Raw genomic sequence first — 26,953 nt, 5'->3', positions numbered from 1 at the left:
AGGGCCGGATTAACAGCATCATGGGCTTGGTGCTGAGGATTTTGAAGGGCCTTAAGGGCCGTGCCTTGCCATGCACCCAGAGGAGGAAGGGTGCAGCCATGCATGCCTAATTCAACATGGGATGCTGTCTCTGAAGCCCATAAACACATCCATGCTTCGCCAACTGTCCCTCCTTGTCCGGCCTTCACGCTGTGTGGGGAGGTTCTGAGGGTGCTGCCTGGGGAAGCGAGCATAGAAGCCAGACTTCTGTGTTTACAAGTGACAGAAGAGCGGTAACAGTGAATATGGCCAACCCGGGGCCTATATAAAAGGTAGGGGCCTGGAGCTGCAGCTCCAATAGCCCCTACATTAATCTGGCCCTGAGGAGGAGGACGAGGTAGCCAACACTGCTTCTTTTCAAAAATTTTAAATGAGGGTACACCCCAAAAGAGTGAGAAAGAGCAAAAATGGAACAATGGGTGGGTAAGGTCGGTATCCATTGCTATTCTGCATAAGGTACGGAAAAGTCCCGTGGGATCCATGCCTGGTTCATTTTAATGAACGTGAGCTTGTCCACATTGTCTCTGGACAGGCGGCTGCGCTTGTCTGTTATAACGCCCCCAGCCGTGCTAAATACCCGTTCAGATAATACACTGGCTGCAGGGCACGCCAGCACCTCCAAGGCGTAAAGGGCAAGCTCAGGCCATGTGCCCAATTTGGAGACCCAGAAGTTGAAGGGGGCAGACCCGTCATTCACTACATGTAGGCGTGTGCACACATACTGCTCCACCATGTTGGTAAAATGCTGCCTCCTGCTAAGACGTTCCATCTGAGCTGCTGGTGCTGCTGTTTGTTGTGGCGTGCTGACAAAGCTTTTCCACATTTCGGCCATGCTAACCCTGCCTTCTGAGGTGCTGGCGGTGCCCTGGTTGCGTTGGCGACCTCCTCCTCCTCCTCCTCTGCCTTGTGCTTCCACTGTGGCCCCGCTGTCAGATGGGAATGCCAGCAGCATGGCGTCTACCAGCGTGCGCTTGTACTCGCGCATCTTGCGATCGCGCTCCAGTGAGTGAATTAAGGACGGTACGTTGTCCTTGTAACGGGGATCCAGCAGCGTGGCCACCCAGTAATCAGCACAAGTTAGAATGTGGGCAACTCGGCGGTCGTTGTGGAGACACTGCAGCATGTAATCGCTCATGTGTGCCAGGCTGCCCAGAGGCAACGAAAGGCTGTCCTCTGTGGGAGGTGTATCGTCCGTGTCCTCTGTATCCCCCCAGCCACGCACCAGTGATGGCCATGAGCTGGCCTGGGTGCCACCCTGCTGTGAACATGGTTCCATCTCCTCCTCCAGCTCCTCCTCCTCCTCATCCTCCTCATCCTCCAGAACTGTGCCCCTGCTGGACAATTGCGTCCCTGGCGTTTGCGTGTGCAGGAACCCACCCTCGGAGCCCCTTGCGAATGACTGCCCTGAAAGCCTTGGAAATGTTACCTCTTCATCCTCCTCCTCCTCCTCATCCTGTGCCACATCCTCTTCCATCATCGCCCGAATTGTTTTTTCAAGGAGGCATAGAAGTGGGATAGTTAAGCTGAGAACGGCGTCATTGCCACTGGCCATGTTGGTGGAGTACTCAAAACAGCGCAACAAGGCACACAGGTCTCGCATGGAGGCCCAGTTAAATTAAATAGCGGAATAGAAAATATGATCCAAAAAAAGTGTATGTATATCACACGTACACAACCACACTGGGCCCCAATTACTATTGTTTGTACCCCTAAAAGGCTAGATGAGGAGTAGGGGGAGTATGGAACAGGCAGCACCCTCAAACCTTCAGAAGTATGAGATGAACCCCAACAACTTGGAAAGGTGGATCTCTCTCACACGTACCAACACAGACTATCCCCCAATTTAACTGATCCCCAAAGGTTTTTGATTAAATAGCGGAATAGAAAATATGATCCAAAAAAAGTGTATGTATATCACACGTACACAACCACACTAGGCCCCAATTACTATTGTTTGTACCCCTAAAAGGCTAGATGAGGAGTAGGGGGGGTATGGAACAGGCAGCACCCTCAAACCTTCAGAAGTATGAGATGAACCCCAACAACTTGGAAAGGTGGATCTCTCTCACACGTACCAACACAGACTATCCCCCAATTTAACTGATCCCCAAAGGTTTTTGATTAAATAGCGGAATAGAAAATATGATCCAAAAAAAGTGTATGTATATCACACGTACACAACCACACTAGGCCCCAATTACTATTGTTTGTACCCCTAAAAGGCTACATGAGGAGTAGGGGGGGTATGGAACAGGCAGCACCCTCAAACCTTCAGAAGTATGAGATGAACCCCAACAACTTGGAAAGGTGGATCTCTCTCACACGTACCAACACAGACTATCCCCCAATTTAACTGATCCCCAAAGGTTTTTGATTAAATAGCGGAATAGAAAATATGATCCAAAAAAAGTGTATGTATATCACACGTACACAACCACACTAGGCCCCAATTACTATTGTTTGTACCCCTAAAAGGCTAGGAGTAGGGGGAGTATGGAACAGGCAGCACCCTCAAACCTTCAGAAGTATGAGATGAACCCCAACAACTTGGAAAGGTGGATCTCTCTCACACGTACCAACACAGACTATCCCCCAATTTAACTGATCCCCAAAGGTTTTTGATTAAATAGCGGAATAGAAAATATGATCCAAAAAAAGTGTATGTATATCACACGTACACAACCACACTAGGCCCCAATTACTATTGTTTGTACCCCTAAAAGGCTAGATGAGGAGTAGGGGGGGTATGGAACAGGCAGCACCCTCAAATCTTCAGAAGTATGAGATGAACCCCAAAAACTTGGAAAGGTGGATCTCTCTCACACGTACCAACACAGACTATCCCCCAATTTAACTGATCCCCAAAGGTTTTTGATTAAATAGCGGAATAGAAAATATGATCCAAAAAAAAGTGTATGTATATCACACGTACACAACCACACTAGGCCCCAATTACTATTGTTTGTACCCCTAAAAGGCTAGATGAGGAGTAGGGGGGGTATGGAACAGGCAGCACCCTCAAACCTTCAGAAGTATGAGATGAACCCCAACAACTTGGAAAGGTGGATCTCTCTCACACGTACCAACACAGACTATCCCCCAATTTAACTGATCCCCAAAGGTTTTTGATTAAATAGCGGAATAGAAAATATGATCCAAAAAAAGTGTATGTATATCACACGTACACAACCACACTAGGCCCCAATTACTATTGTTTGTACCCCTAAAAGGCTAGATGAGGAGTAGGGGGGGTATGGAACAGGCAGCACCCTCAAACCTTCAGAAGTATGAGATGAACCCCAACAACTTAGAAAGGTGGATCTCTCTCACACGTACCAACACAGACTATCCCCCAATTTAACTGATCCCCAAAGGTTTTTGATTAAATAGCGGAATAGAAAATATGATCCAAAAAAAGTGTATGTATATCACACGTACACAACCACACTAGGCCCCAATTACTATTGTTTGTACCCCTAAAAGGCTAGATGAGGAGTAGGGGGGGTATGGAACAGGCAGCACCCTCAAACCTTCAGAAGTATGAGATGAACCCCAACAACTTGGAAAGGTGGATCTCTCTCACACGTACCAACACAGACTATCCCTCAATTTAACTGATCCCCAAAGGTTTTTGATTAAATAGCGGAATAGAAAATATGATCCAAAAAAAGTGTATATGTATATCACACGTACACAACCACACTGGGCCCCAATTACTATTGTTTGTACCCCTAAAAGGCTAGATGAGGAGTAGGGGGAGTATGGAACAGGCAGCACCCTCAAACCTTCAGAAGTATGAGATGAACCCCAACAACTTGGAAAGGTGGATCTCTCTCACACGTACCAACACAGACTATCCCCCAATTTAACTGATCCCCAAAGGTTTTTGATTAAATAGCGGAATAGAAAATATGATCCAAAAAAAGTGTATGTATATCACACGTACACAACCACACTGGGCCCCAATTACTATTGTTTGTACCCCTAAAAGGCTAGATGAGGAGTAGGGGGAGTATGGAACAGGCAGCACCCTCAAACCTTCAGAAGTATGAGATGAACCCCAACAACTTGGAAAGGTGGATCTCTCTCACACGTACCAACACAGACTATCCCCCAATTTAACTGATCCCCAAAGGTTTTTGATTAAATAGCGGAATAGAAAATATGATCCAAAAAAAGTGTATGTATATCACACGTACACAACCACACTAGGCCCCAATTACTATTGTTTGTACCCCTAAAAGGCTAGATGAGGAGTAGGGGGGGTATGGAACAGGCAGCACCCTCAAACCTTCAGAAGTATGAGATGAACCCCAACAACTTGGAAAGGTGGATCTCTCTCACACGTACCAACACAGACTATCCCCCAATTTAACTGATCCCCAAAGGTTTTTGATTAAATAGCGGAATAGAAAATATGATCCAAAAAAAGTGTATGTATATCACACGTACACAACCACACTGGGCCCCAATTACTATTGTTTGTACCCCTAAAAGGCTAGATGAGGAGTAGGGGGAGTATGGAACAGGCAGCACCCTCAAACCTTCAGAAGTATGAGATGAACCCCAACAACTTGGAAAGGTGGATCTCTCTCACACGTACCAACACAGACTATCCCCCAATTTAACTGATCCCCAAAGGTTTTTGATTAAATAGCGGAATAGAAAATATGATCCAAAAAAAGTGTATGTATATCACACGTACACAACCACACTAGGCCCCAATTACTATTGTTTGTACCCCTAAAAGGCTAGATGAGGAGTAGGGGGGGTATGGAACAGGCAGCACCCTCAAATCTTCAGAAGTATGAGATGAACCCCAAAAACTTGGAAAGGTGGATCTCTCTCACACGTACCAACACAGACTATCCCCCAATTTAACTGATCCCCAAAGGTTTTTGATTAAATAGCGGAATAGAAAATATGATCCAAAAAAAGTGTATGTATATCACACGTACACAACCACACTAGGCCCCAATTACTATTGTTTGTACCCCTAAAAGGCTAGATGAGGAGTAGGGGGGGTATGGAACAGGCAGCACCCTCAAACCTTCAGAAGTATGAGATGAACCCCAACAACTTGGAAAGGTGGATCTCTCTCACACGTACCAACACAGACTATCCCCCAATTTAACTGATCCCCAAAGGTTTTTGATTAAATAGCGGAATAGAAAATATGATCCAAAAAAAGTGTATGTATATCACACGTACACAACCACACTAGGCCCCAATTACTATTGTTTGTACCCCTAAAAGGCTAGATGAGGAGTAGGGGGGAGTATGGAACAGGCAGCACCCTCAAATCTTCAGAAGTATGAGATTGTGTTCACTGTACCCCACAAAGATTGAGTTCACTGCACCCCACAATGATTGTGTTCACTGCACCCCACAAAGATTGTGTTCACTGCACCTCACAAAGATTGTGTTCACTGTACCCCCCAAAGATTGTGTTCACTGCACCCCACAAAGATTCTGTTCACTGTACCCCACAAAGATTGTGTTCACTGCACCCTAAAAGGATGTTGTTCACTGCACCCCACAAAGATTGTGTTCACTGCACCCTAAAAGGATGTTGTTCACTGCACCCCAAAAAGATTGTGTTCACTGTACCCCCCCCCAAAGATTGTGTTCACTGCACCCCACAAAGATTGTGTTCACTGCACCCCAAAAAGATTGTGTTCACTGTACCCCCCAAAGATTGTGTTCACTGCACCCCAAAAAGATTGTGTTCACTGTACCCCCCAAAGATTGTGTTCACTGCACCCCACAAAGATTCTGTTCACTGTACCCCACAAAGATTGTGTTCACTGCACCCCAAAAAGATTGTGTTCACTGTACCCCCCCAAAGATTGTGTTCACTGCACCCCACAAAGATTCTGTTCACTGCACCCCACAAAGGATTTTGTTCACTGCACCCCAAAAAGATTGTGTTCACTGCACCCCAAAAAGGATTTTGATCACTGCACCCCAAAAAGGATGTTGTTCACTGCACCCCAAAAATGATTTTGTTCACTCCACCCCACAAAGATTGTGTTCACTGCACCCCAAAAAGATTGTGTTCACTGCACCCCAAAAAGATTGTGTTCACTGTACCCCCCAAAGATTGTGTTCACTGCACCCCACAAAGATTCTGTTCACTGTACCCCACAAAGATTGTGTTCACTGCACCCCAAAAAGATTGTGTTCACTGCACCCCAAAAAGGATGTTGTTCACTGCACCCCAAAAAGGATGTTGTTCACTCCACCCCAAAAAGATTGTGTTCACTGCACCCCACAAAGATTGTGTTCACTGCACCCCAAAAAGATTGTGTTCACTGCACCCCAAAAATGATTTTGTTCACTGCACCCCAAAAAGGATTTTGTTCACTGCACCCCAAAAAGGATGTTGTTCACTCCACCCCAAAAAGATTGTGTTCACTGCACCCCAAAAAGATTGTGTTCACTGCACCCCACAAAGGATTTTGTTCACTGCACCCCAAAAAGATTGTGTTCACTGCACCCCAAAAAGGATTTTGTTCACTGCACCCCAAAAAGATTGTGTTCACTGCACCCCACAAAGGATTTTGTTCACTGCACCCCACAAAGATTGTGTTCACTGCACACCAAAAAGGATTGTGTTCACTGCACCCCAAAAAGATTTTGTTCACTGCACCCCAAAAAGATTGTGTTCACTGCAGCCCAAAAAGATTGTGTTCACTGCAGCCCAAAAAGATTGTGTTCACTGCAGCCCAAAAAGATTGTGTTCACTGCAGCCCAAAAAGATTGTGTTCACTGCAGCTCACACACAGAAAAATGGATGTGGATCACTGACACCTGCCTATCTCCAATCCCACACCACACAGCAATATCGATTGTAGTTTGTAGAACACAGTTTCCCTAAAATTCAGCAGACTCTGTCCCTAACAGGATTGAGAAGAGATCGTAGATCAGGATTGAGTGCAGATTCACCCCACCCCCCACACAGCAATATCGATTGTAGTTTGTAGAAGACACTGACCCTATAATTCAGCAGACTCTATCCCTAAAATGCCTACAACTCGCCCTGCCTAAACACTCCGACCTGTCCCTTAATTCTATCCGGACACAAATGGTTTTTTCCTGCCTATCTTTCCCTAATCAGCAGCCAGCACATTGATGTGTGCTCTGTCCCTTAGCTAAGCAGCAGAATGACGCTGCTGCGGCGGCTGCCTCGAACTTATAAAGACTTGGTCACATGCTTCAGACGGCCAATCACAGCTACTAAGACATTTGCAGGCATGGCTGGGATGGCTTAAGGCACACCAGTTAAACGATTGTTGATTGGCTGTTGAAAGCCCGCCATGAAAAGAGCGCCAAAGCATGCAAAACCCGGAAATAAAACGACCGAACACGGATTTTTACCCGAACATACAGTAAAGTGTCCGTGTCCGTGTTCGGGTAAAAAAAATCCAATTATTCGGTACGAACACGAATAATACAGTCCGTGTTCGCTCAACACTACCTGTGGCCTCTCTGTGGTGGTAACCTCCCACAAGTCATCTCTAGATAATAGCATTTCCACTTTAAACTTCCATAGCTGATAATTGTCATTGTTCAGCTTGGCCACTGAGAGTTTAAGTTCTGAGTTTCCAGACATTTTTCCCTCCTTTATATATAAACAGTACTTACTTAACTTAACTTACTTGTCTATTGGAGATGTCACTGGAAAGCTTCCTTATGTCAATCTTTATCCGGATCCTGGGCCCATAACCTGTTGCAGAGTGCGATTACTGGGTGCAGCGGAGTCCATTCAGATCAGACATTGTGGAGTAACAGGAACTGGCTTCTTTATTGGAACATAACAACAGATTATCTTCTCATGGTGAGAAAACACAGACAGGAAGAGATAACCAACAAGTACAGTGCAGTGTACAGGAAATGACAGCACATCATAGAGAATGCATAGCATATCACTAAGCATTAGCGACATCTACTGTCCTATTTGTGAACTGCAGTTAATCTGTAATAGGCTAAGCTTTAAAGTTGTTGTATCTCCAACAGTTCAATCCCACTTCGATGAGGGGAACTCTCACTCTCCCATGTTTCCCTGGCAATGTCCAAAAACCCAGGGGTGCCTCCCATACAGTAGCTCAAATGGAGAGAACCCTGTGGATGATTGGGAAACCTCTCTTATGGCAAACATCAGATAAGGGAGCAGATAATACCAATTCTTTCCCTCTTTATCCACCACCTTACTCAACATTTGTTTTAAAGTTTTATTAAACCTCTCCACTAACCCGTCTGTTTGAGGGTGATATACTGATGTACGTAATTGGGTCACTTTCAGGAGTTTACAAAGTTCTCTGGTCACCCTGGACATAAACGGGGTGCCCTGGTCAGTTAGGACTTCCTTAGGAAGACCCACATGGCTGAAGACCTGACATAACTCTTTGGCAATGGTTTTAGCAGAGGTATTTCGGAGAGGAATCGCTTCTGGGTAACGGGTGGCATAGTCCATTATTACCAAGATGTGCTGGTGCCCTCTAGTGGACTTTAGTAAGGGGCCAACCAATTCCATGGCGATCCTCTCAAAAGGGACCTCGACAATGGGCAGGGGTACCAACGGACTGCGGAAATGTGGCGTGGGTGCAGTAATCTGACACACTGGACAGGAAGAGCAGTATAATTCCACTTCCTTAGTGATCCCAGGCCAATAAAACCTCTGGGTGATTCTCTCCTGGGTTTTTTCTGCTCCCAAATGTCCCCCAAGAATGTGCCCATGGGCCAGTTCCAAAACCATCTTGAGGTACGGTTTAGGCACTACCAGTTGCTCAAGGGTGTCCTCTATCCTCGATATAACAGATCCCTTTCAATAATGAAGTAAGGGAGGGCAATCCTCTCGTCAGGGTTAACTAACTCTCCATCTATCTTCACTACATTCTCCCGGGCTCTTAGCAATGTGGGGTCCCTCAATTGCTCAGTGATAAAATTTTCTCGGTTCACCTCGAGGTCATCAAACCCTATCGGCCGCTGTTCCTCTTCTGAGGTAGCAGACTCCTCCCTAGGGACTGGTGTTTTCCCTGCTAAGACTGAGAACGGAAACTCGGGAGAATCCTCACAGTTAGAGGATTCTGGAGTAGATGTTTCAGGCTCAGAAGAACCACCTACTGGGGAATCTGGGCAATCCCAGAGTTCCCAGAACTTTGGGAAATCCCTTCCCATAATGGCGTCATGTGGCACTTTGGGAACTAAACCCACTTGGTGACACAAGTTACCGAGGGAGGTTTCAAATGAAACCGTAGTCACTGGATATTCTTGAGTGTCCCCATGTACACAAACTACAGCCATTTTCCTAGGATGTAAGGTTTTTCCCACCACTAGATCACTTTTCACTAAGGTGACCAGGCTACCTGAATCCAACAATACCACAACATCTTTAACATCTAAGCACATTCTATATAAAGGTTTCTCATTCCCCTTTACTGCAGTGCATGTGGTTGCAAAAAGGGACTGTCGTCTCTCTCTGTCAGAAAGTCACACTGCATGGGTTCATCACCCGCTGGGCAAACTGCGGCTACATGTCCCTATTCCCGGCAACAGTAACAAATCAACCTTCTGGTCCTCTCCTGTGGGATGGGTCTTCCAGGCCGCTCTCGTCAAACATTAGCAGTAGTCCCGATAATACCTCTAGTTGCTCTTTGGTCCCTCTCTCCACCCCCATCCCTTGATGCAGTCTTACCTATAGATGGGGAGGGTCTGGTCTTGGGGTAAAAAGTCTGTGCGTCTCTGGGGAAAGAGGTCAAATTCTCTGTTGTTAGGTACCTTTCAACCAGGTCTACTAGTCTGTGGTTTCCGGACCACCATTTGCTCACCCTTTTCTGCAGGGTGTTAGGAAGAGACCTAAGAAATTTGTCCATGACTACTCGCTCCAAAATTTTAGATCCGGACAGAATTTCTGGCTGCAGCCATTTCCTAACCAAATGTATGAGGTCATGTATCTGCGACCGAGGTGGCTCCCTCAGCTGATAACTCCAATTGTGGACCCGCTGAGCACGGACATCCAAGGTTACCCCAAAATGTGCCAATATTTCCCCTTTGATCGATCATAGTTTTTTGCATCTGCAAGCGCCAAATCAAAATATGCCTTTTGGGCTTCTCCAGATAATAGGGAGGCCACTAGTCCAGCCCACTGTTCTTTAGGCCAACTCTCTTTCTCCGCTGTTCTTTCAAGCGTGGTCAGAAACATCTCAGGGTCATCATCTGCAGTCATCTTTGGCAATAAGAGGCTTACCCAAAAAGTCGGTATGTTACTGGCCTGACTCCCAGCCTCGGTCTGCTGTCTCTGAAGCTGTTTCACGATGGCCTCCATTTGCAGTTGGTGTCTCTGCTCCAAGCCTTTAATGCTCTCTTGGTTAGCCTTTTGTTGAGGTGCAAGGCTCCGCTGAAAACCCGCATTTGTCTGCTGTTGATTTGCATTTGCTATAGCCAGTTGTCTCAGTATCTCCTCCATTTTGGTTTTACTTTAACTGCCCGTGGCACTCCACCATGTGTAAGGGGTTGGCTCCGTAGCGGGTGTGGGTGACCCCCTGGTAGGGGTCGCTACACAGAGAGACAGCCGAGGAGTGGTTGAAAACAACGGTCTATGGTTTATTCTTCCAATTTGCTGGAAACAAGTGCAAGCATCCAAACAGCATAAATCAAACAAAACATAAAATAAACCCTGGCCACTTGGGGCATCTACCTTCACAACACAGGAACCTACCTATGGAGTCTGTCACAACCTACTGCTGGGCAGACACTGCTAGTCATACAGCAGTAAACCAATAGTCTATTTGTTTTTCTTTTCACACAGAAAAAGTCCAACACCACCTCACCTTCAGAAGTCTTTCTCAGCTCACTGCTCTCCTTAGCGCAAAAAGCCTCAGGATGCAGCAATCACTAGTCATTCTCTGGATAACTTTTAGAGGCCTTAATTGCCTCATTCTGAATAGCTGAAGCTTTCCAACGTCCTTAAACCTTTCTGGCTACCTCCGCAGCCGACACCTGATAGTAATTGGTGAATTGTCTAAACAAGGCAGAAATGTATCTCCCGTCTGTGACAGCACCCACAGATTTACCTGACTTCCTGTCACAATACATTATATATATATATATATATATATATATATATATATATATACACACACATATATACACACATATATACACACATATATACACATTATATATATATACAGTGCCTTGCGAAAGTATTTGGCCCCCTTGAACTTTGCGACCTTTTGCCACATTTCAGGCTTCAAACATAAAGATATAAAACTGTAATTTTTTGTGAAGAATCAACAACAAGTGGGACACAATCATGAAGTGGAACGAAATTTATTGGATATTTCAAACTTTGTTAACAAATAAAAAATGGGAAAAATGGGGCGTGAAAAATTATTCAGCCCCTTTACTTTCAGTGCAGCAAACTCTCTCCAGAAGTTCAGTGAGGATCTCTGAATGATCCAATGTTGACCTAAATGACTAATGATGATAAATAGAATCCACCTGTATGTAATCAAGTCTCCGTATAAATGCACCTGCATTGTGATAGTCTCAGAGGTCCGTTTAAAGCGCAGAGAGCATCATGAAGAACAAGGAACACACCAGGCAGGTCCGAGATACTGTTGTGGAGAAGTTTAAAGCCGGATTTGGATACAAAAAGATTTCCCAAGCTTTAAACATCCCAAGGAGCACTGTGCAAGCGATAATATTGAAATGGAAGGAGTATCAGACCACTGCAAATCTACGAAGACCTGGCCGTCCCTCTAAACTTTCAGCTCATACAAGGAGAAGACTGATCAGAGATGCAGCCAAGAGGCCCATGATCACTCTGGATGAACTGCAGAGATCTACAGCTGAGGTGTGAGACTCTGTCCATAGGACAACAATCAGTCGTATACTGCACAAATCTGGCCTTTATTGAAGAGTGGCAAAAAGAAAACCATTTCTTAAAGATATCCATAAAAAGTGTTGTTTAAAGTTTGCCACAAGCCACCTGGGAGACACACCAAACATGTGGAAAAAGGTGCTCTGGTCAGATGAAACCAAAATCTAACTTTTTGGCAACAATGCAAAACGTTATGTTTGGCGTAAAAGCAACACAGCTCATCACCCTGAACACACTATCCCCACTGTCAAACATGGTGGTGGCAGCATCATGGTTTGGGCCTGCTTTTCTTCAGCAGGGACAGGGAAGATGGTTAAAATTGATGGGAAGGTGGATGGAGCCAAATACAGGACCATTCTGGAAGAAAACCTGATGGAGTCTGCAAAAGACCTGAGACTGGGATGGAGATTTGTCTTCTAACAAGACAATGATCCAAAATATAAAGCAAATCTACAATGGAATGGTTCACAAATAAACATATCCAGGTGTTAGAATGGCCAAGTCAAAGTCCAGACCTGAATCCAATTGAGAATCTGTGGAAAGAACTGAAAACTGCTGTTCACAAACGCTCTCCATTGTTAGAAGGTGCACAGGTTTCAGGAAGCTGTACAGTTCCTCTCGGAATCCGGAGAACCATGGCTCCCTCCCTGTACACTGCAGAGGGTGTGGCGTTTATCTGCAAGGTAGGTTGTGTGTGTGAAAATGTACACATAAGAATGTGGGATGTCTCTCAGTTAGGGGTATATATATATATAATGTGTATGTATGTACAGTGCCTTGCGAAAGTATTTGGCCCCCTTGAACTTTGCGACCTTTTGCCACATTTCAGGCTTCAAGCATAAAGATATAAAACTGTAATTTTTTGTGAAGAATCAACAACAAGTGGGACACAATCATGAAGTGGAACGAAATTTATTGGATATTTCAAACTTATTTAACAAATAAAAAACTGAAAAAGTTAATACTTTGTAGCGCCACCTTTTGCTGCGATTACAGCTGTAAGTTGCTTGGGGTATGTCTCTATCAGTTTTGCACATCGAGAGACTGAAATTTTTGCCCATTCCTCCTTGCAAAACAGCTCGAGCTCAGTGAGGTTGGATGTAGAGCGTTTGTGAACAGCAGTTTTCAGTTCTTTCCACATATTCTCGATTGGATTCAGGTCTGGACTTTGACTTGGCCATTCTAACACCTGGATATGTTTATTTGTGAACCATTCCATTGTAGATTTTGCTTTATGTTTTGGATCATTGTCTTGTTGGAAGACAAATCTCCATCCCAGTCTCAGGTCTTTTGCAGACTCCATCAGGTTTTCTTCCAGAATGGTCCTGTATTTGGCTCCATCCATCTTCCCATCAATTTTAACCATCTTCCCTGTCCCTGCTGAAGAAAAGCAGGCCCAAACCATGATGCTGCCACCACCATGTTTGAAGTGGGGATGGTGTGTTCAGGGTGATGAGCTGTGTTGCTTTTACGCCAAACATAACGTTTTATATTGTTGCCAAAAAGTTTGATTTTGCTTTCATCTGACCAGAGCTCCTTCTTCCACATGTTTGGTGTGTCTCCCAGGTGGCTTGTTGCAAAATTTAAACAACACTTTTTATGGATATCTTTAAGAAATGGCTTTCTTTTTGCCACTCTTCCATAAAGGCCAGATTTGTGCAGTATACGACTGATTGTTGTCCTATGGACAGTCTCCCACCTCAGCTTTAGATCTCTGAAGTTCATCCAGAGTGATCATGGGCCTCTTGGCTGCATCTCTGATCAGTCTTCTCCTTGTATGAGCTGAAAGTGAAGAGGGATGGCCAGGTCTTCGTAGATTTGCAGTGGTCTAATACTCCTTTCATTTCAATATTATCGCTTGCACAGTGCTCCTTGGGATGTTTAAAGCTTGGGAAATCTTTTTGAATCCAAATACGGCTTTAAACTTCTCCACAACAGTATCTCAGACCTGCCTGGTGTGTTCCTTGTTCTTCATGATGCTCTCTGCACTTTAAATGGACCTCTGAGACTATCACAGTGCAGGTGCATTTATACAGAGACTTGATTAAACACAGGTGGATTCTATTTATCATCATTAGTCATTTAGGTGAACATTGGATCATTCAAAGATCCTCACTGAACTTCTGGAGAGAGTTTGCTGCACTGAAAGTAAAGGGGCTGAATGATTTTGCACGCCCAATTTTTCAGTTTTTTATTTGTTAACAAAGTTTGAAATATCCAATAAATTTCGTTCCACTTCCTGATTGTGTCCCACTTGTTGTTGATTCTTCACAAAAAATTACAGTTTTATATCTTTATGTTTGAAGCCTGAAATGTGGCAAAAAGTCGCAAAGTTCAAGGAGGCCAAATACTTTCGCAAGACACTGTATATACCAAAAGAAATTATATATATATTGAACTATCAAAACTAATGCATAAGGGGGGGGGGGGTTGAGACTTTAAATGAGGCGTGTGACTCGGCCATAATAATAAATTGTAATAATGATTTTATTGTATGAATGCACATATATAGAGCAGGTATAAATTGAATAAAAGTACAGTAAATATGAGCTGGAATACATACATCAAGATTGCACAATACAACAACCAAATTTGGACAAAAATAACTATATGACAGTAACCCATAGTATTGATAGTAATCTGCATCAAGAAAGCTTGACGCGTTTCTGTGGACTGTGTTCAAATGAGGTGAAAATAAGCAATGAAAAAAGGTGTTGATATTGGGACATACCTAGGAACATGTCATTGGACTATTTAAATATTATTGCAATATGCAATATGCTGTTCTCTCCTGTCCCCGGGAGCTGCAACGCACATCGGGACTCCTCCCCTCCTTCCCCGCCCCTCTGGGCGTGGCTGGTCGGGTGGCTGTCTCGCTGTGCGTCAGTGCCACGCTCAGCGCCATACCTGTGACACCACACACGTGGTGCCACGGTATTGGCTGCAATCTTCCAGCTTCACGTGTTTAAGGCACCCTTCCGGTGTTTGGCTGCCATTCGGCGTCCACATCCCGTGGAGGTATGCCTTTCCTTTTACACGCTAGTGTGGCGTAGGGGACGCTTGCTGAGGAGGTCATTAGTCGGCATCTCGGGCACATCACTACTCCTTGGGATCAGTTCCATATCGATTTTTCCTGCCCTATGGTTTCACCATGTCGGCACACCCCAGATGCACTTTTTTTCACTATACATGAAATGTAAGTTACTCTGTACTACTCATGCACTTTTTCTCCCCTTTCCTCAACTGGTATCATTTACTCTGGTACTTACCTAGGATTACTTTCTTTGTACTCTTTGACCCCATGCTACTCAGCTGCATATTGCAATAATATTTAAACAGTCCAATGACATGTTCCTAGGTATGTCCCAATATCAACACCTTTTATCATTGCTTATTTTCACCTCATTTTCCTTTCTACACCACTTTCTCTCCTTATTTTCATGTGCCATGTTCATGCCTGCTTTTGCCCATCTCTTTGCGTCCCCTCAGCTCCTGGTAAAACCGGCTTGTTGGCAGTCCCCGGCATTGTGCACCCATGTGATTCTCAAGATTTGAGCTGCCCTGTAAGTAGATCTGGGCAAAACACTATTTTCATTTTATTTTGTTTTCATTTTTTCTACTGTATTTTTTCATTTTTATTGCAAGATACTACTGTACAATTATTCTTTGCAGATTTGCATCACATGCTCCTGATGAAGTGGAACACAGTCCACAGAAACACGTTGAGCTTTCTTGATGCAGATTACTATCAATACTATGGGTTACTGTCATACAGTTATTTTTGTCCAATTTTGGTTGTTGTATTGTGCAATCTTGTTGTACGTACTCCAGCTCATATTTACTGTACTTCTATTCAATTTATACCTGCTCTATATATGTGCATTCATACAATAAAATCATTATTACAATTTATTATTATGGCCGAGTCACACGCCTCATTTAAAGTCTCAACCCCCCCCTCTTATGCAACTGAACCGGGATGGAGGTGATTTTTCACCTCATTAAAAGTCCCAAACTCTCTTTTATGGCTATAGTATAGAGATGGAGACGTGTGACTTTGTTTGCCTTATATTTTTTGACCATCAGTGATTCCCCATTCATGGCTATCACTGGTCAGCCACCTCTTTTAATTAGTGGTTGCATATATATTTTTATATATTTGTTCATATTTGATCTAATCATACAATACTAAAGAATCATATTCTCTTTTTTATATTATTTGTATATTTTTGGCTCATTAACCACTTAAGCCCCGGAGGATTTGGCTGCTAAAAGACCAGGGAGTTTTTTGCGATTTTTTACTGCGTGACTTTAACGGACAATTGCGCGGTCGTGCGACGCTGTACCTAAACTAATTTGACGTCCTTTTTTTCCCGCAAACAGAGCTTTCTTTTGGTGGTATTTGATCACCTGTGCGATTTTTTGATCATGCGCTATAAACAAAAAAAGAGCGTCAATTTTGCAAAATTAACAATATTTTTCAAATTTTTTTATATGAAATTCCCCCCCAAAAAAATGTAAAAATCAAAATTTTTTAACATTTTCGGCCAATTTGTTTTATGCTACATATGTTTGGTAAGAAAAATCGCAAAAAGCGTATTTTGATTGGTTTGCACAAAAGTTATCGCGTTTACTAACAAAGGGAAAGATTTTTGTTATTTTTGGTGTTTTTTTTTAACGCGTAATGGTGGCGATCTGCGATTTTTTTTTCGGTACTGCGACATTGCGGCGGATAGATCGGCCGCTTGACTGACATTTTTGACACTTTTGGGGGTACCAGTGACATTACTGCAGTAATCAGTGCTATACATATGCACTGTTAATGCAAAAATTACACTGGCAGGGAAGGGGTTAACTTTATTGGACAGGGAGGGGTTAAGTGTGTCCTAGGGGCGTGATTCTAACTGTGCAGGGACATGGCTATTGGTGTAAAAACAAAGATCAATGGTCCTACATAGTAGAACCGTCTGATCTTCATTTTTACACCAGGGAGAATGACGGGCGGCTTGTTTACATAAGCCGCTCTGCCTTTCTCCCTTCACCGGAGCGATCTTAGTGTGACCGGCGGACATCGAGTCCGCCGGTCACACGCACTGACTTGTCTGTGAACGAGCCGCGCCGGGCGCGCGCCTCGGCGGGCGCGCGCCCGCCCACAATTGGCTCGCAAGTCAGTGACAGGCGAGTGACGTATCCATACGTCACTCTGCCTGGCCGGGGCTGACCGCCGCAGTATATAGTCGTGCGGCGGTCGGCAACCGGTTAATCCTGTGGCAACTGGGTCCATCTCCGCCGGAGTGGCTGTTCTCTCCTGTCCCCGGGAGCTGCGACGCACACCGGGACTCCTCCCCTCCTTCCCCGCCCCTCTGGGCGTGGCTGATCGGGTGGCTGTCTCGCTGTGCTTCGGCGCCACGCTCAGCGCCATACCTGTGACGCCACACATGTGGTGCCACGGTATTGGCTGCAATCTTCCAGCTTCACGTGTTTAAGGCACCCTTCCGGTGTTTGGCTGCCATTCGGCATCCACATCCCGTGGAGGTATGCCTTTCCTTTTACACGCTAGTGTGGCGTAGGGGACGCTTGCTGAGGAGGTCATTAGTCGGCATCTCGGGCACATCACTACTCCTTGGGATCAGTTCCATATCGATTTTTCCTGCCCTATGGTTTCACCATGTCGGCACACCCCAGATGCACTTTTTTTCACTATACATGAAATGTAAGTTACTCTGTACTACTCATGCACTTTTTCTCCCCTTTCCTCAACTGGTCTCTGGGAGTTTTTCTATCTCTATTCTTCACCCACTCCCCCCATTTATCTGGCGTAATTGGTTTACGTTCCTAGCACTTTCTGGATATCACTTACTCTGGTACTTACCTAGGATTACTTTCTTTGTACTCTTTGACCCCATGCTACTCAGCTGCATATTGCAATAATATTTAAATAGTCAATTGACATGTTCCTAGGTATGTCCCAATATCAACACCTTTTTTCATTGCTTATTTTCACCTCATTTTCCTTTCTACACCACTTTCTCTCCTTATTTTCATGTGTTATGTTCATGCCTGCTCTCGCCCATCTCTTTGCGTCCCCTCAGCTCCCGGTAAGACCGGCTTGTTGGCAGTCCCCGGCATTGTGCACCCATGTGATTCTCAAGATTTGAGCTGCCCTGTAAGTAGATCTGGGCAAAACACTATTTTCATTTTTATTTTATTTTCATTTTTTCTACTGTATTTTTTCATTTTTATTGCAAGATACTACTGTACAATTATTCTTTGCAGATTTGCATCACATGCTCCTGATGAAGTGGAACACAGTCCACAGAAATGCGTCAAGCTTTCTTGATGCAGATTACTATCAATACTATGGGTTACTGTCATACAGTTATTTTTGTCCAATTTTGGTTGTTGTATTGTGCAATCTTGATGTATGTACTCCAGCTCATATTTACTGTACTTTTATTCAATTTATACCTGCTCTATATATGTGCATTCATACAATAAAATCATTATTACAATTTATTATTATGGCCGAGTCACACGCCTCATTTAAAGTCTCAAACCCCCCCCCCCCCCCTTATGCAACTGAATCGGGATGGAGGTGATTTTTCATCTCATTAAAAGTCCCAAACTCTCTTTTATGGCTATCAAAACTATTGAAACATAAAAAAATTGAAAATATAAATATATCTACATATATATATATATATATATATATATATATATATATATATATATATATATATGTATATATATATATATATGTGTGTGTATATATATATATATATATATATATATATATATATATATATATGTGTAGATCTATTTATATTTTCAATTTTTTGATGTTTATATCGAGTTATATTAAAATATATATATATGAACAAAAACATTATATATATATATATATATATATATATATATATATATATATATATAGATAGATAGATAGATAGATAGATAGATAGATAGATAGATAGATAGATAGATAGATAGATAGAGAAATACAGATATATATATATATATATATATATATATATATATATATATATATATATATATATATATATATTTTTTTTTTTTTTTGTAACATTTCTTTTTGGTTTCAGGTTGTGGTTTCAAAGAAGAGTTGGGTGATGCAAATGCATATGACCAAGCACAAACTCATACTCATCACTCATACACATCACTAATACGATTGGAAATGTCCTGACTGACAGATAGCACAGTGATTAGGGAGTCTGCCTTACATCCCTTCATTTATGTGTTCAAATCCCTCAACTTCTCTCCCCTCTCTCTGTGGGCAACAATTTGAGGTCTACACCCCACAAAATGTTACCATCAATAGTTTTGACATTGTTAGGGACATAGGCATTTGCATCCCCAAACTCTTCAAGGAAACCCCCCCAAATAATAATAATAATAATAAAAAAAAAAAAAAAATATATATATATATATATATATATATATATATATATATAGTTCTGGCTTTATATATATAGAAATATAAATATTGAGAGCAAAATGTGCAAAAATGCAAAGGGTTGGGCATATGTATGTGAACCCCAGATCTTTGTAGTTTAAATTATAAAATGTTAATATATAGAAATCCATATGTCTTTAGACAAATACATATATGTATGGTGGAAATTTTCCGCCGGCGGTACAGCGAATTACGATTTCAAACGTTAAAATTTGCCATAGCGCCAAAAGGCTGGCGAAGGCGAAATAGCGGTAAAGTGAATTAGGCCCTTAGTGTCAGATTTGTCTGCCGCAATGTCGCAGTCCCATTAAAAATCGCTAATCACCGCCATTACTAGTAAAAAAAAATAAAAAAAGTAATATTTCCATAAATCTATGCAGATGTGATCATTTTTGCGCAAACCAACCAATATACGCTTATTGGGATTTCTTTTTACCAAAAATATGTAGCAGAATACATATTGGCCTAAATTGATGAAGAAATTCGATTTTTTACATTTTTTTTATTGGATATGTTTTGTAGCAGAAAGTAAAAAATATTGTTTTTTTTTTCAAAACTGTATTTTTTTTGTTTACAGCACAAAAAATAAAAACCAAAAAATAAAAAACAAATACCAAAAAAAGAAAGCTCTATTTGTGCGGAAAAAATGGCGATCAATTTTATTTGGGTACAGCATCGCACGACCGTGCAATTGTCAGTTAAAGTAACGCAGTGCCATATCGCACTTATTGGGATTTTTTTATACCAAAAATAAGTAGCAGAATACAAATTGGCCTAAAATGATGAAAAAATTAGATTTTTACATTTTTTTTAAAATTGGGAATGTTATATAGCAAAATGTTAAAAAATATTGTTTTTTTTTTCCAGAATTGTCGCTCTTTTTTTGTTTATAGCGCAAACAATATAAATCGCACAGGTGATCAAATACCACCAAAAGAAAGCTCTGTATGTGGGAAAAAAAGGACATCAATTTTATTTGGGTACAGCATTGCACAACTGCGCAATTGTCACTTAAAGTAACGCAGTGCTGTATCGCACTTGTTGGGATTTTTTTTAACCAAAAACAAGTAGCAGAATACAAATTGGCCTAAAATGATGAAAAAAATTTATTTTTACATTTTTTTTTTTATTGGGAATGTTATATAGCAGAAAGTAAAAAATATTGTTTTTTTCCAGAATTGTCGCACTTTTCTCATTTATAGCGCAAAGAATAAAAATCGCAGAGGTGATCAAATACCACCAAAAGAAAGCTCTATTTGTGGGGGAAAAAGGACATAAATTTTTTTTTGGGTACAGCGTCGTACGACCGTGCAATTGTCAGTTAAAGTAACACAGTGCAAATCGCAAAAAATGGCCTGGTCATTAAGGGGGAAAAACATTCTGGGGCTGAAGTGGTTACCAGTAGGGATGATCGAACGGTTCGGGTTGACCATCGGTTCGACCCGAACATTGACTGTTCGAGGTTCGGCTGAATTTAGAACTTTTTGCTGAAAAAGTTCGGAATTCGGCATCCAGAACCGACCAAAATGCAATGGGACAGGAAATGGGCTTTAAAAGCCCATGATTGGACCAGAACCATTAGCAAAAGCCAATTGAGGGGGCAGGAGGATGCTAGGAATGTGATTGGAGTGACTAGGGGGTCCCTAGGCCAATCATTAGTGAATACGCCCCCCAGTATATAAGATAGCCCCCCGCCAAATTCCTAGCATTGTAATACAGGGACATGGAAGAGAGTGGAAGCAGTTCTGTTAATTTTACTTTAAAAGTGTCATTTAGCATTTATTAGTGTGAGGAAAGGAATATCTAGTGTAGTTAGAGTGCTCCTTTACACTTTAGTAAGATGCAAAAATTTAGTTTCTTTAGGGAAAGTGTTAAGTGCCAGGGTGACCGTAATGTAGTGTAGGGTGAACTGACACTGACTGCTATGGCAGGGTGACCAAACCCTTCCATATCAGGGTGACCGCTATAGAGAAAAGATAGTTTCTCTTAAGTCACATTCGGTGCAGTAATATGGCTTCTCGCCGGTCAGCTTGCTTTTTGGCTGCAGGCGTCTATAGGGATTTTTTGAGCACATGTTTGGAGTCAGGCATGACATCTGAACATACGTATAGGGGGTATATATACACACCCATGTATGTATATATACACCTGCACATATATAGGTGTGAAAGGAGCAGAAAACATTACTTGCGCTAATTAAATAATTAACACCAATATAGTTACGCTCCTATCACACCTATATGTGTATGTGTAAAATACATATAAGTGTGTGTGTGTGTATATATATACCTGTATACAGAAGTTCAGATGTTTTGCCTGCCTCCAAAGAACCCAAAAAAATGCCCAAAAAAACGCTAGCGTCAAAAAAAAAAACGCCCAGGTGTGTTGTTGCAGGCATTTTTTTGGGGGTTTTTGGAGGCAGACAAAACATCTGAACTTGTGTATAGTGCTATATATATACACACATACTTATATGTATTTTACACTTACACATATATAGGTGTTATAGGAGCGGAGCTATATTAGTGTAAATGATTTAATTAGCGCAAGCATATATTTCTGCTACTATCACACCCATATATGTCTAGGTGTATATATACATATAAGTATGTGTTTATATATACCCGTATACAGAAGTTCAGATGTTTTGCCTGCCTCCAAAGAACCTAAAAAAATGCCCAAAAAAACGCTAGCGCCAAAAAAAAAAAGCGCCCAGGTGTGTTGTTGCAGGCATTTTTTGGGGTTTTTTGGAGGCAGGCAAAACATCTGAACTTCTGTATACGGGTATATAAACACACATACTTATATGTATATATACACCTAGACATATATAGGTGTGATAGTAGCAGAAATATATGCTTGCGCTAATGAAATCATTTACACTAATATGGCTCCTGTTCTATAAGTGACCTAATACAAAAAATCTTTTTTTATGCTTCTGGACATGCTACAGAGCTGAAACTTCACAGGTACACTTTTTAGACCCCCCAGATACTAAATCCAAAGATTTTTTTTATTTATTTATTTTTTTTTTCAATAATTGGCTCTCTATCAAAAATGACAATTTTTAAGAACTTTTTTTGTGTGATTAATAGTCCCTGGGGTATGACCCAGAACCCTAGGCACTTTTTAGGGGCATTTATTGGGTTTTAGGGCTTCAAAATGGTGTTTTTTGATTACCGAAGTTCGGGTCCCATTGATTTCAATGGGGTTCTGAAATCCGGGCCGAACTTTTGGGAAGTTCGGATGTTCTGGCCGAACCAAACTTTTGAAAAGTTTGATCATCCCTAGTTACCAGCAATACTAAGTCAGTCCCACAGAAACCACTCTGCTTATTTCTAGTTATTGTACATTTTTGTGCTTTATTAGGCCACATAGCAATGCATTTTTTCTTTGGGCCCCTTAAATCTCCCCACGTTGCAGTTTGGAAGTTTCTGTATCATTGTGTTGGTCCTCATTTTTTCTCCACAGGTGCGGGAATATCTGCAGTGTTACTAATCCTACAACAACTTACTGCTGCAATGGAATGGAGGGTCAATATGTCAGTGTGGTGATCCCGGGGCGCAATGAATATCTGACCCTGTGCGAGTTGGAGGTCTATGGTGACCCGGTGACTCCATAGCCGGCTGTCTGCAAGTAAACCCGACAGAAGGAATAGTAAAGTCCATCATCAAATTTCATGTCCATCCTGAAGACCCAGAATAATGGACACGTCTATGTTTCCCTATATAGCTGGAGGAGTTCCTCTTCTGTTCTACACCTTCTATTTGTGACTGGAGAAATAATTGATAAATATCTGTCAGAATTTCCTTTTCATTTTACCTAAAAATGATGTGAGCTTACCTGAGCCAATAAAGTTTCTTTTATTCAATTTTATTTTTTCTGTGCTGTCTCTTTGCTCTTTTTATCTATATTTTTCTTCAGGTTTATTATAATGGAGTTTGATGGGAGAAATAGAAAACGTGGGACAAATCATAATTAGAAAATTTAGATGCATCCGATTTTCCAAAAACTGAAAATTTGTCAGAATTTCAATTTGTAACAAAATGAACTGCACATGTCTAGCAGTTTGGCATCTTTGCCTTGGGCGCTGGATAACCTTGTCCCAGCACTGAATGCTACGATGGTGCAGTGCAGCCGGAGGGAGGAAGAGGAGGAGAAGCTGGCAGCGCTGCATGGGGAGGCAGAAGAGAATAGGTGTCTGCGGTAAGGCAGTATAGCTGGCCCTCCTACTCAGCAGGTGCCCGCGTCCCCCTTTTGAAATGATGGGGCCCGGGACCAGTACAGGAGGGCTAGTTGTACTGCCTTTTTAGCAGCCCTGGATGGTTTTCATAACACTTGTCCAGAAAGAGCAAGCCTAAAAGCTTTTATATATTTAGTCTTGCTGGGATGGGAATGGATATATTGGTTAACCCTTATTTGATAATGTGTCACCGTTGCAAAATTAAAATACATTTCACCAAAACCCCCCAATGGGGCTTCCAAAAAATTGTAAAAAAAATAAAAAATAAAAAATGATTGTAAAAAAAAAATAGTGGAAAAAATAATAAAAAAACGAAATGGTAAGTATGCACATTATATATATATATAAAAATAACCTGCTGACACCAATCTCTGCCCTAGTGACACTGTGAATTGCCCTACTGCTACAGTATCTCACAAAAGTGAATACACCCCTCACATTTTTGTAAATATTTTATCTTTTCATGTGACAACACTGAAGAAATGACACTTTGCTACAATGTAAAGTAGTGAGTGCACAGCTTGTATAAGGCCCCTTTCACACATACGGTCCATTTGTCCGTTTCCATCCATCCGTTGACAGATGAAAAACGGACATCAATGCATCTCTATGTATAAACGGATGACAATGGATGATCATCCGTTAACGACCGTTTTCATCCGCTTCCGCCAATGTCCATTTTTTGGAACGGATGAATGCCCTATTTTTCATCTGTCAAAAAATTGGATCTGGGGGGGGCGTGGCGACCGCCAACTGAGATGGCCGCTTGATCCGGGAGCTCCAGCCAGCGCTCAGCCTTATCTCTATCTACGGCCCGACACAGCTATCCTGCGGCCCTGGGACTGACATATCCTTGCAGGGGAACATCCTGAGCTCACCGCCAGCATGGCCAGGAGAAACAAAGGCATCCCCCCAGTCCGCAAACTGTCCGAGTTTTTCGGACCGTTCCAGCCGGGTCTCCGCCAACATGGCGGCGGAGACACTCCATCGGCAGGACGGCCGCATCCTCTACCGCCCGAGTCGCGGGCGCGTGACGTCACGACGATGCCGCCGGAGGCGCGATCACAGAGCACAATCCCGATGCGGCTGGCAAGATCTGCGGACTCCTCTCCCTCCACACCAACTGCACAAAGTCCGGCGAAGTCTCGCCCGAGGAGGGACTCCCTAACGGCTCAGACATCCACATCCATGGAGGTGAGCACAGCATCCACTGCCCCTTACACGCCTTGGGCCTACTCTCCACCACCTGACCCCTTTGCAAACCTATCCACTACAGGGCAGCCAGTGTCAGACACTACCCTAAAGGACATGCTTTCCATGCTACACTCATCCATGCAGGCCAACATCCAAGCCTCCATCGCCTATTGCCAAAGAGAATTGCATGGCTTAGGAGACAGGGTGCACCACGTGGAGGGGAGGATGGAGGAATTTACTGAGTCCTATAACTCTCTAGTAGACGCTCACACTTCCCATCAGGAAGACATACATCGCATGCAAGCGAAGATAGCAGATCTTGAAGATAGATCGAGGCGTAACAACCTCAAAATACGGGGGATTCCTGAAACAATTCAACCCAACCAATTGCCCACCTATGTACGGGACTTGTTTCAGAAAGTGGTGCCTGAACTCACCAATGCAGACCTCACTATAGACCGCATCCACAGAATCCCCAAACCTTCATTCCTGCCGCAAGACATCCCTCGGGATGTCCTCATGAGGATCCACTTTTTCCAAGCTAAGGAGAAGATATTGGAATCATTCAGGAGGAAAGATCGCCTCCCTGATATCGCTTCGACCCTCCAGGTCCTGCCTGACTATTCTCAGTATACTCTCCAATTACGCAGGAATCTGAATTCCATAACCAAGGCCCTGAGGAACAATAAGATCATATATAAATGGAAATACCCTGCTAAGTTGTGCGTGACCCACATGGGCTCCACTTCCCAGATCACATCTATGGAACAGGGTCTCCGTCTCCTCGAGCAGTGGCACATCCTCCCTGACAACACAGGCCAGCGTCCTGGACCCCCTGCTCCTCCGCTTCCACTTCCACGTATACAGCCTGAATGGCACACAGTATCCAGACCCTCTAGATCCAGGTCCTCTCACCGCTCAAAATGATGCTGAAGTCTATTTCCGAGGCTGGGCGCACTGGCCCTCCCGATCTCTGTAGCACCTGATATCGTGCTAGCAACCCCACCGACCGCGCAGCAACAGCTGCCCTTATGGTCCGCCAGGACCATGTCCTTTTTTACTTATATTGTTTTTTCTTGTTTTCTACAATTTTTTCTCAGAACAGGACTCAGCTACGGTTGTAGCAACATCCATGGACAGTTGTCTCCCTCATCGCTATTGTGTTCCGGACCTCCGTCCAGTCTCCTTATGTGCCACTCACCGAACTCCGCAAGTGCTCTACGTGCCTCGCCTTCGATATCCGACTCCAGATGGCTTCTGTACCCTCCCTCCAGGTACCCCTTTGTACTATCCTACACTAGGTTCCATGCGGACTGTTTTTTCTTACTTTTTCTTATATGCCCTCAACCACGAGCCCACTACGGTCTTCCTGAACATTCACGAACTCCAACATGGCTTTGCAGTTGTTATCATTGAATGTTAAGGGGTTAAACCACCCCGCAAAAAGATTTTCGATGTGGAAGGAAGCGAAGGCACACAAGGCTGACATCCTGGCTATTCAGGAAACCCACTTTAAGCTCGGCTCAATACCTCGATGCTCCCACCCGAACTACCCCCATGTTTTTTTGGCGAACTCCCATGAAAAGAAGCGGGGTACCTTGTTGGCAGTGAGTGACTCTGTGACCTTCACCTACTCTCGGGTGGTGGAGGACACAGACGGGAGATTCATTATCCTGAACTGTACTATTGATGATTGTGATTATACTATCGTAAATGTGTATGCTCCCAATCGCCACCAGCTCAAATTCTTGAGGAAACTATTTGCAAAGGTTCGTAGACTCACGGTAGGCAAACTGATCATATGTGGAGATTTTAATTCTGTAGCAGACCCTGCCATGGACTCGACTTCCAGTGGTAAAACCATGTCTACTTCCTTGGCGGCTCTCCTACATGCGGAAAATCTACACGATATATGGAGATACCAGCACGCGGAGGAGAGGGACTATACCTTCTTCTCGGCGAGCCATCTCACTTACTCCAGGATCGACATGTTTCTGGTAGACTCGACGATCCTGCCCTTGGTACTGAACACATCTATATCCCCCATCACGTGGTCAGACCACGCCGCCATACATATGTCCATATCCACAACGGCTTCCCAGCCATCTACGTT

At 43.1% G+C, this 26,953-nt stretch overlaps 1 protein-coding gene across 1 annotated transcript in view; it reads left to right on the top strand.

Annotated features, from left to right (window-relative positions):
- LOC309555861 (fucolectin-like) overlaps positions 1-23,033 on the top strand; it is a gene marked incomplete at its 5' end in the record, with an annotated part of 554,318 nt that extends 531,285 nt beyond the window's left edge. The window contains one exon of the mRNA XM_082258029.1: positions 22,875-23,033. Coding sequence (XP_082114155.1) covers positions 22,875-23,025 — 151 coding nt within the window. The 3' untranslated portion in view covers positions 23,026-23,033. The remainder of the gene's footprint in view (positions 1-22,874) is intronic.
- Positions 23,034-26,953: the final 3,920 nt, after the last annotated feature.

Source organism: Pelophylax lessonae (assembly GCF_965119305.1).
Source record: "Pelophylax lessonae genome assembly, chromosome: 5".
Lineage (NCBI taxonomy): Eukaryota > Metazoa > Chordata > Amphibia > Anura > Ranidae > Pelophylax > Pelophylax lessonae.
Note: the sequence above shows the minus strand (reverse complement) of the source record. Positions and strands in the feature narration are given on the sequence as shown.